The 12,010-nt window shown below is 46.0% G+C and overlaps 1 protein-coding gene across 1 annotated transcript in view; it reads left to right on the forward strand.

Moving 5' to 3' along the window:
- Positions 1–2,521, forward strand: part of LOC135899605 (uncharacterized) — a 3,244-nt gene extending 723 nt beyond the window's left edge. Inside the window, exons 2-3 of the mRNA XM_065428912.1 lie at positions 596–736; positions 1,571–2,521. Coding sequence (XP_065284984.1) covers positions 596–736; positions 1,571–2,017 — 588 coding nt within the window. The 3' untranslated portion in view covers positions 2,018–2,521. The remainder of the gene's footprint in view (positions 1–595; positions 737–1,570) is intronic.
- Positions 2,522–12,010: the final 9,489 nt, after the last annotated feature.

A 12,010-nucleotide genomic window follows, 5' to 3' on the forward strand; every position in this document is an offset into this window, starting at 1 on the left:
AATGAAAGGGGGGGGGGTGGCGGGTTGGCGCATGTTAGAGGTCACCACGGCCGCATTCATGCTCATTATAAAAACACACGCAAGCACAACGAACCTTGCGAAAGTTCGTGAGAATGTAACTCGACATCGCTACGAACCTCCTCGGCATTCGCTGTTGCGAAACCAATTGTGCGCCGCCGCCGATAAGATGCAGCTGACGAAGATTAAGGTTATCTCTTTGCAACGAAGGTTTGGGAATCATTTATGGACCACTCACAAAGCGCCTTTTCTCAAAAGAAGACTCGGCCATGCCATTTCTTGGGCGTAGGAGTAGGAGGGAAGGTTGATGGCTAATAAAACGGCGAAGAGGTAGAATTCCTAAAGGTAGCGCACGGATGCAGTGCTCGTAACTTAGCGGTCAGTGTCATCTGCGAAAATTTTTGCATTTATAAGCAGTTAGTTTCTCGAACAGAACCATTTGGGAGCTATATTCAGGCATGGGGGCTGAATTCTCGACACCGTTCTTTAATAATGGAAGTTCGGGAATGCAGTTCGTGGACGACGCAGTTCGTGAGAATGTTCGTTCGTGAAGATGAATTATTCTTGGATGATGCAGGTCGTGACGCACAACGCAGAACTCTACCTGGGAAATGAAGATGTACTACCCATGTCACTCCCTCTTAGTCCCGCCCATGAGCCGGTTACTACAATGAAGCTGACCAAAGACCGACCTTCCTTAGTGGAGCTCAGAGAAGAGGTGGGTTTATGTTTCAAAACGACTAGAGAAACCATGCATTTAAAGGAGAAGCGATAACAGTAACTAATTACCTGAACCACCTGCGCCTACTTCTTCACTGCTGCGCTTCCCTAGCTATTCCATAGCATGTATTATTCATTGAATAGTACTACCATTGTGTAATTTGCACATAATATACATATATCATTGGTTTAGAAGGTCCCCCTGACAGTTTCATAGCTCTGGAACCTCCGAATGTAACTATAACGTCATTAATAAATATAACATGAACTTGAACCTGAACAGACAGATGGACGTATGTGCAAAGTTTCCAAAAACACGCGGTCACAGCGTTACACCGTTTAAGAACCTGCTATATATAGGTCTAAACGTACTCCGCATTTAAATTTATTACACTGCCCTACACAGCGCACTACAAAACGGTTGACATCGCGGGCAGAATTTCGTCTGCAGCTATTAACGATGCGACTAGTGAAAATTTATTTTGAAGCAAACCTGGAAGCATGCACTGTTTTCTTCTCTGCCTACTTTAGAATATTTCGTTGAATTTCAGCTTCCAGAAGTATTGGCATGTAAGAGCTAATGAGTTGGTGCGGTTGTTTTTAAATGAATTCTAACGGAGCGGAGGCAGTTGGCTAAACATTTGAAGGCAAACAGCAGAGCAAAACTGCTGGTGCATATGCGTGTACATTAAAGCTAGAAAGTGCCTTTTTAATTTATGCGGATAACAGTTGTAGCCCAGGTGTTCACGTGCGAGCGTTACTTTCTCCTCGATTATCGTGACAAAGCGAGTCACTGAATATCTCCGCCCACTAATTATTCTCACGTTCGCAGTTCAGAAAGATTGCGCACCAGCCCACAATGATTCCCGGGAGCGGAAATGCGTTGGCAGCTTCATCCACGTTGGCTGGACCGTCATCAGCTTCGTCGGCGCTGCAGTCGAAGCCCCCCGTAAGCTTGGCGGACAAGGTTTCAGACAAGAGTCGCGAGACGGCCGAGAAGAGCGAATACCGCACTTCCGGTCACGTGACGGCCACGAACAGCCGTCCCGGACACAGCGACGTCGGGACAACCAGCGGCGAGTCGTACGCCTACCTCATCACCGCTCTCGTCATGCTGGGCCTGGTAGTTGGACTGGTCCTGCTGCTGACCGCGCTGCTGCTTGACAGGCATAAAAGGGCTGCCGTCTCCGGGTCCATCAAGGCTAACACCAGCTCTCGGCGTGCGAGACCAGTATTTGGATTCCACAGCGGCGGTTTGACTGTGCCGCTGCTTCAATAACTTTGCCACCGAACTATCCTGCAAGGAGAGACCATGCCTCTTCCTCTGGCTGACGTCCAAGCAGCCTCGGTGATCTATTGTCGTATTCTTTTTAATTTATATGCCACCCGCTTTTCAACCGGCTAATTCATTCTGATCAGACTAGATCACCAGTATCCCAATCGCACGTCCTCGGCCTTCGCACGACCCTGATATATGCTCCGCCGAGGCTGCGCTTTCACGTGCACAATTTTCTACCGCGCGAAACGCAAATCGCCTGTTGCTTGGAAGTGTGGACATGTCTATCGCAAGCTACTCGAGTTGTCGCAGTGGCCACCTTCGCTATCACGTCTTTTTTTCCCCCTGATCTTCGACGCTGAGATCAGGAGCTTAAGTATTTTAGGCGACACTTCACGGTGGAACGTACACGTGCCTGTGACGCATAAACTGTCACGACGGCGTGTCACTGCGGTACAATGTGTCCCGCCTTTTCTTGACACTTCATAGGCGGCAGCATTCGCTCGAATTTCGGTCACTTACATGGTCACTTAAATGCTATTGTCACCTACTACTGTCGCGAAGTCCCTTTTCTTACAGCATATATGCCAGGAAGCGATACGCTGCAATTGATCACGTTCATTTCATTAATCAGGTAATCGAGAAATCCGCAGAGTACATTAAGCCTCTCTATTTGACTTTTATAGATAAGGAAAAGGCATTTGATTCATGAGAGAAACCAGCAGTCGTAGGCGCACTACCTGTAATCAAGGAATAAGGAGGCTTACGTAAATATCTTGGAAAATATCTAGATATTCCATAGTTACCTTAATTCTCCACAAGAAAAGCAGGAATATAACTACAAAGAATGGGGATAGACAAGGAGACACAATCTCTCCAATGGTATTCACTGCGTGCTTGAAAGAAGTATTCAAACTCTTAAACTGGGGAGTCTAAGGAGTGCGGATCAACGGCGAATATCTCGGCAACCTTCGATGTGCAGATCATAGTTTTCTGTTCTGTAACACAGGAAACGAGTTACAACAAATGATTGAGGAACTTAACAGAAAGAATGTAATGGTGGGGCTGAAGATTAATATGCAGGAGACAAAGATAATGATGAATAGCCGGGCAAGGGAACAAGAGTTCAGGATCGCCAGTCAGCCTCTATAAGAGTCTGTGGAGGAGTACGTTTACCTTGGTCGATTACTCGCAGGGAACCCTTATCATGAGAAGGAAATGTACAGAAGAATAAAAAAAACGGATCGGAGCGCATACGGCAGACACTGTCATGCTCCTTACTGGATGCTTACCATTATCATTGAAAAGAAAGATGTACAGTTATTTACCGGTGCTGACATATGGGGCCGAAACTTGGATACTGACAAAGAAGCTTGAGAACAAGGACCGCACAAAGAGCGATGGAACGAAGAATGCTAGGCATAACGTTAAGGGAGCACTTCGCTCCATTTACAGCATGCCACACGAGACAGATTGTCCGCGCCAGCCAATACACCGCGAAGCGAAAACACGTGAAGAGCTGCGCTCAAATTTCGCATTAGGAAGGATCGCAATCCTCGTTGAATTTTTACCCTAGTGCCCATACACACTTTGAAGCCCGCAAAAGGGCGTTTCACGTATTCCCTACAGCTGCTTTCCTGATATACTCGATTTTTTTTTTACTTGTCATATCTGGAGCTCGTGGATTTATAGCTAAACTGGCACCTTCGGCGCGTGTCGTTAAGGGCTCTTGAAGAAGAAGAAGAAGAAGAAGAATAGTCCGCGCCGGTGTCGGAGTACTGGTCATCCGAAGAAGGCATCAAGACCGACGGTAGCAACGTCTGAACTTTGTCGCTGCAGTTCTTCGACCGGTGCGACGCGCACAACACCCCCGGTTGTGAGTGCGACAAACTCGGCAACGCCTGTCTTTAGCCACCACCTCAGCTCTTAACTCTGCGGCTAAAGTGCATGGCGGAAGCACCCGTTGATCAGAATAGAGGACAAAACGCGAACAGGAAGGGTAAGAAGAAGCGTCATCGCCAGCAGCGAAAAAGGCCGCTGTGTGAAGACGCCCAGCAAGGTGCCCAGCCCCGGAAAGATACCAAGGCGGACATGCTAAGAGCGTCGTCACTGCATTCGATATTTGTTGTTGTTGAACGAGGAGTCAGTGTAAAGGCCCGACGTCGTCGGCCTCAACTACGGGACGAATTTGATTGTTGATAAGGTTTGATGCCACACTGCAGAAAAAGAATATTAGGAAATGAAACTTTATTACTCGTGTCCCTTGTTGGGAAGACAATTTTAATGCCATCACGCGTCTAAAGCTCAGAAAAATATTTTGTGATTTTTTTATAGTCAAAATTTTTCTTTAAGTATGGTATATTTGCCTTTTACACTGACAATCCTAACTTACAAACTGCTATATCCCATAATTATTTGGCATTCATACCCGCCGCGGTTGCTCAGTGGCTATGGTGTTAGGCTGCTGAGCACGAGGTCGCGGGATCGAATCCCGGCCACGGCGGCCGCATTTCGATGGGGGCGAAATGCGAAAACACCCGTGTACTTAGATTTAGGTGCACGTTAAAGAACCCCAGGTGGTCAAAATTTCCGGAGTCCCCCACTACGGCGTGCCTCATAATCAGAAAGTGGTTTTGGCACGTAAAACCCCATATATTATTATTGGCATTCATATGGGTGTCACCCTGAGTTGTGCAATGAGCTAGAATAAATGTCCCCGATAAGTATGTGGGCAATTATCCCTGACATGCCGAACACACTCACGAAAGCTGAACTTCCGAAAGCACATGCCTTGAGATAATAAGCCATAATACTGAAAATGCATGTATCAGTGAATGTAAATAATTCTAGTGCGGTTATACTTTCGAAACTGATACTTATAGACAATGCATCGTGGCAGGAGCGAAGCGTTGTTCCATGAACGTCGGTATATACTCCACCCAATAGATGTCAACAAATGTGCTGGGTTGTTGCGGTACACATTGTGAGAAATTGGGGGTAACTTATATAATATTATTGTACTATTTAAAGTATGATGTGGGCTTACAATAATAGTAAACTGGCATATATATATATATATATATATATATAGTGTAAAACAATCAAATGTATGAAAACTTGAAATAGAAACTTCCGAATTCGGTTTCAAGCAGCACAGCGAGTGCTAGAAGTTATTCTGTAACTTTTGAATGGCAGGAGGTTGAAGCCTATTCTTTTTCTGATAGGCATTAAAAAGAAACAGATGAAAAATGTAATTTATTGAGAAGAGTTGTCTTTTGAGATAATGTGGTTGGGATGTATACTACTTATGTGCATAGCGGGGATCCAGCTCGTTTGTTTGTCGAGTTTGAACACGCATGCACGCACACACACATACAAACAAACACACACAAACACACACACACACACACACACACACACACACACACACACACACACACACACACACACACACACACACACACACACACACACACACACACACACACACACACACACACACACACACACACACACACACACACACACACACACACACACACACACACACACACACACACACACACACACACACACACACACACACACACATATATATATATATATATGATATGTACGTGTGTGTGCACCCTCGTAAGGTAACAGCGAGTCTATCTGCGCATGAGGACGCCTTTCTCACGTAATTTTCGCGACAGAGCTAGCCGCTTACAAACTGTTGACTTTTATAGGTTCTAACGATTCCTTCTTCCTTCCTGCACCCCTCTTGTGCTATCAGTTCAGGAAGACGGCGCCCAAACCGAAAATGGACATGGGAAGCAGAAAGATATCGGTGAGCTTTTCCATGGCGTCCGGACCACCAAAAGCTGCGAGGAGCCACCAGCGCAGCCGGGGGGGGGGGGGCATTCCACCGTGTGCGTCGGCCCCGACAAGAGCGGCGACCAGTCGCCCACTTCCGGTCCCGCGTCGGCCTTCAACAGCACCGGCGTGCGCTCCCTCCTGAAAAGCTACACTAGAGAGTTTTAGCAGAGCGTTTACGGTCCGCTCCGCTCAGACCGGCCTACCACAACAATTGGCACGCAGCCGCTCACAGCACACATCGCGGCAGCGGAACGTGGGACGCTGACCACGTTCCGCTAGGAACCGGATTTAGCGGTGCGTCAGGGGGCGTGTAGATGCTTTCGTAATCGTTTTACCGCCAAGCTGAGAGCACGTCAGTGCCGTCTCTGGGAGACGCGCTTGTTAGATAAGCGAAATCAATGCATTCTGTGCAGCCACCGGTGCGCGTGAAACGTGTGCGGAGCGGAGCGCAAGCAAACGCTCTGCTAAAACTGTCTACTGTCAACATGCCCAGCGGCCACTCGCTGGCGTTCTGCGTCACGGCTCTCGTCGTGCTCGCGTTCGCGCTTGCCGCACTGGTGGTGATCCTGACCGCGATCCTAGGGCGAATGCACTCGAAGAGGCAGGCCGTTTCTTCGCCCGCCACGACTGTCGCCAGTCCTCATCTCCTGAAAGCTGCTGTCGGCGCCGACGGCCACGATCGGAACACGTTAGCTGTTCCGTGACTGGCCACGCGAGCTCCCATCAGTTCCTGCAATCAAGGACACACGGAGCTTGCACGTGCGGCTGTCCTCGTGCTTGTCGATTTATGCGTCGCTCCTTTCTTTTCTCTCGGATGTGTGCAATTTTGCTCAAATTACTTTGAGCTTTCCGCGCGATGACATGCCTCATAGATACCTGCCGGATTGTGACTCACCCTATAATAGATAATAGACTCACCCTATACAGCCTTGTGGGTAGGCAGTAGGCGCGTTTCTCTGGCCGTGTGCCATGCGAGCGTAGTTCGAATTATCCGTGAGGGAACCTTCTCGTGTTCGAATTAACGGACGTCTTTGTACATAGACTTCTGTGGAGCTTGGCCGGACCAAATCGTACAGTTCGAATTATCCATAAATTCCAATTATTGAAGTTCGAATTAACGAGCTTTCACTGTATATATATATATATATATATATATATATATATATATATATATATATATATATATATATATATATATATATATATATATATATATATATATATATATATATATATATATATATATATGCCTGTATGTACAGCAATACAAGAACTCAATTTCTAATTTGGCACTTTCTAATGTCCGTTCCCGACATATATTTCACGTAGATAGAGCTATAAAGCGTCAGTTACCACAGGTGGCTCGATTATGAGTAGGTCACGTCATCGAATATTGACGCAACGAATTGCAGCTCGCGTTTTGTACCGAAACATCACACCAGCTTTTAAACAAGAAAGGGTATTAGAACTTGTAGCCGACCGACTGCAAGTTTGCCCCCTGCGATGAAAAGGTTGAGGTGTCGTTTATCAAAGTGATGGATTACTCAGAGACACAATTCTAATATTTACTTCATCAATGTTGAAGTTCCCTGCAATATCGCAAAGAATACCTTTTTCCCTTTCGTCGAAAATTGTGGCCGAAAATTCCCCGAAGGGAAAATTCCCTGCACGGAACATCACTGAGTTGGGCCCATGCTAAAGCTTCCTCTTAAGTATGCGGTTCTTACCATGTGCACCACTTAATAAGCGACGGTTCCCCTGAGAGGAACCAATCTTTACCAGTTCTACATTTCAGTTGTCAGTATTACTTTTCACCGCACCTAATAAATCGTCGAATTAAAATAAGTTGAAGGGTTATTTCAATTCCTGAATAGTGTACAGTACGTGTAAGCAGAAACTTATAGGGAGCGCCGGTAACATCTGAGCAAAGCAGCGTCGGCAAGAAATGCGCAAGAAAGTATTTCCTACCCGCAAAAAAATCCTCATATTGAAGGTTTTAATAAATGCGGATTATGTTTAGCATAGGTTTCCTTGTCAGCGAGGCCTACACTATCGTGCTAGGGCTCAGTACCAAAAAAAAAAAAGAAAGGAAGAGAAAAAAGGAAGCAAGTATACTTCCTTTTTCGTTTTGGTGACTCAATTGCGTTTAGAGATGTGGGTCAAAATGACATACGCCTACGAAAAGTATCGTTGACTACAGTTATTTCTCGTGTTACGCAATGTTCAAAGAAATACTTTCTCAAATACTGCAGATTAGTTGAACAACGAAAGCTGCGCCATGCAGATCATTGGAAGCTGCATGCAATTGTGTCATGGGATATTAGTGACAGCTGTCTCGAATGATTAAATATAGCAGATTCGAGAAGAAATTGAACGAGGTATCTGAACAAGGCATGAATGACGAGTACATAGATTGTGTGCTAATCTCTAGTAAGCATTACAAAGTATATTTCACCTATACATTTTTCAATTAATAACTTTAAAGCCCGTTCTGCAACACCTTAGCATTGAGCGGCTTCCATTCTTCAAATTCATTATGTACTTAGATGCAGGTACAGAGTGCTTCAGTCGTGTCGTGATTTTGGCACGTAAAACACCCGAACTTATGTTTACTTAATGCACGCCATGCTTATATAAGCATTAATTAGAGGGATGTGCTTGCCACATCACTTCTCATGTCCGCCATTGCAATTTACAATTTCGCTTCGAATGTAATCGCTTAACGATTGCGGACTGTCTTGAGTGAAACACACTGGCTGTCGTTATGAATCCCACGCTCCATCTGCCGACGCGAGGGGTCACGTGATCACCTCGATCGGGGGCGGCGCCTACAGGAATCTTGTCTCGCAGGGAAGGAGGCAAACGCTTTGGCAGACAGTTCGACATGATTTTTACTGCCACTCAACGTCGCATTTCGAGCGGGTCGATTTCATGCAACGCGCACGGGCAGGAAGACGTTGTTGCATTATTTTGCCTAACATATTCTGTGACTTTTAAAGTTCTAGCTTTCATTGGGAGAGTTCAACGCTCCCAGTTCTTAGGACACTGCGGCGCGATTATACAGTGGGCCTGTGGTTTCTAATAAATCCGTGCGCATCTGTTTATTCATGCGAACTGCAGTTTTTAGCATCAGTGTTTCCTCTATGATAAATCTATCGGCTTCTTACTGGACTTCTTGCGGATTTCTAGAGCCATCTGGACCTTACTCTAGAGACTTATCCCCCGATGAATTCTGCCATAGATGTTGCCGTAGTCGATTGGAGCACACGAGCTTGGTTGCAGCGAATGAGCGAATGTTATGCACAGTAAAATTTGCCGGCGGCAAAGTGTCCAGGTCAATTCTTTTCGCATTGAGTGTGTATATAGCAGACACAATAACGCTTTTTTATATGCGTTGACACTATAAGGTATACACAGAGAGCGCATACATTGAGGAAGTGGTAACTTGTCGAAAGAAAGATGTTTAACTTCATGTAACGTACAGAAGAACGGACTGCATGAAGGATAACTGCTTCAAAACACGTGTAAAAGGTACAATATCAAGGATGCTTCATTTGTTAAACAAAACGCTCAGCTTTTGCGCCTTGAGGCAATACTCTTATTACACCCAGTGTAAAAAAGAAAAAAAGAAAAAAAAAGAAAGAAGAAGGAATAATCGTTATTACGGTACCTTTGTGAGATTTATACCTGTAAGTTAAGTCTGCGTGACAAGATTATGCAACTGCGCGCATGTGTAACTTATGGATGTTTCCATAGGGTCGCGTTACAATGTTTCCTAAAAATTATTTCTGAATGCTCTGTATATGTTTCATATTGAATTTCCGACACAGCATATCGTACCTCGTAAGAGCTTTAAGCAGAAAGTAATGCGACGAACACCTAGCAGCCTGCCTTGCCTTGCATTCGCTCAAGGAGCGTGTACAACGTACTTGAGATAAGCTAATGTATACGAAACCGCGGCAATCGTTTATTGGTACGCACTGCTTTGCGATTTCCGCTTGAAGCCGCCGATCACGTGTACGAAAATGTGTTATACTGCACTCATACATTCTGCAGTCTGCAATATAGCTACAGTCTAGTTAACCAGGACTCCGAGTTCTAAGTGATCCTGCTGCATGATGTAATAGAAGCCGACCAAGTGAGCGACGAGCTCGTATTAAACGAAACTACATATTACATATTACGTTACGTAACTAACTGCCATGTGCTCAAGCACTGTTGTCACAAGGAGGAACTGCACTTGTATCAACACGTTTGTCTCACGCAGCGCGGTGAGACCGGCACTCAGCTACGACGTCACGTGCAAGTTCTCTAGCTGCTAACGTGTGCTATACCTGTAACACCTCTGGCTTGAGATTACCCCTGGAGTCTCGCAGGCGAGGGAACTGCAGACAATCGCTACCGTCGCACCAGCAGCATACGCGCGTTTTTCCTGCGTGAAAGCGCGCGCGCGGGAAGCTCCCCGAGACAGCCGTTTGAGGCTCTGAAGTCACCTGATTCGTCTCCCTGTGGCGAAATGTTGTGCAGCGGCTGCTGTGACATGACGGGCCGCCTTCGTCTTTGTCATCTTCTTGCAACTATACGACGCGGCTGTTCAGCACGTGTTGCGGCGGTGCCAGTCCACTGGTCTGCTAATGCTGTCGTCATCGTGGTTGCCTTGGCAACATTGGCACGGACCCGCTCATGAGAGCGGCAAAACCAGGGTTTGCCGCAGAGTCACAAAAGGACACCGTTTCACACATGTTCCTTGCGCGATTGTCAGAAAATGAACTAAAAACCGAAAAAGAAAACGTGCCTATGGCTTAATAAATTTCATCGTAATAAATTACGATGAAAATATCGCTGGTCTTTTGTATCATGCTATGGAGTGGACCAGGAACGTACATCATAGATAGATAGATAGATAGATAGATAGATAGATAGATAGATAGATAGATAGATGGATAGATAGATAGATAGATAGATAGATAGATAGATAGATAGATAGATAGATAGATAGATAGATAGATAGATAGATAGATAGATAGATAGATAGATAGATAGAGAGAAACGACTCGTAGCACGCAAATGAAGGCAACGATATCGGCCTCAGGATGGTCACTCTGACAAGCTTTCTCTGGGAAAGTCGATAAAAGCTATGCGCACGTCACACATGATGGAGAGGTGAATGAGACAGACAGACAGACAGACAGACAGACAGACAGACAGACAGACAGACAGACAGACAGACAGACAGACAGACAGACAGACAGACAGACAGACAGACAGACAGACAGACAGACAGACAGACAGACAGACAGACAGACAGACAGACAGACAGACAGACAGACAGACAGACAGACAGACAGACAGACAGACAGACAGACAGACAGACAGACAGACAGACAGACAGACAGACAGACAGACAGACAGACAGACAGACAGACAGACAGACAGACAGACAGACAGACAGACAGACAGACAGACAGACAGACAGACAGACAGACAGACAGACAGACAGACAGACAGACAGACAGACAGACAGACAGACAGACAGACAGACAGACAGACAGACAGACAGACAGACAGACAGACAGACAGACAGACAGACAGACAGACAGACAGACAGACAGACAGACAGACAGACAGACAGACAGACAGACAGACAGACAGACAGACAGACAGACAGACAGACAGACAGACAGACAGACAGACAGACAGACAGACAGACAGACAGACAGACAGACAGACAGACAGACAGACAGACAGACAGACAGACAGACAGACAGACAGACAGACAGACAGACAGACAGACAGACAGACAGACAGACAGACAGACAGACAGACAGACAGACAGACAGACAGACAGACAGACAGACAGACAGACAGACAGACAGACAGACAGACAGACAGACAGACAGACAGACAGACAGACAGACAGACAGACAGACAGACAGACAGACAGACAGACAGACAGACAGACAGACAGACAGACAGACAGACAGACAGACAGACAGACAGACAGACAGACAGACAGACAGACAGACGGACAGACGGACAGACAGACAGACAGCTATTTGCAGTGTCCTGCAAATTATACAAGGCAGATTCAGTTGCCATATTATTTTTAAAAACCGGACTGCTGTTTTTAAATAGCGT

The sequence above is a fragment of the Dermacentor albipictus genome, chromosome 4, assembly GCF_038994185.2.
Source record: "Dermacentor albipictus isolate Rhodes 1998 colony chromosome 4, USDA_Dalb.pri_finalv2, whole genome shotgun sequence".
NCBI lineage: Eukaryota > Metazoa > Arthropoda > Arachnida > Ixodida > Ixodidae > Dermacentor > Dermacentor albipictus.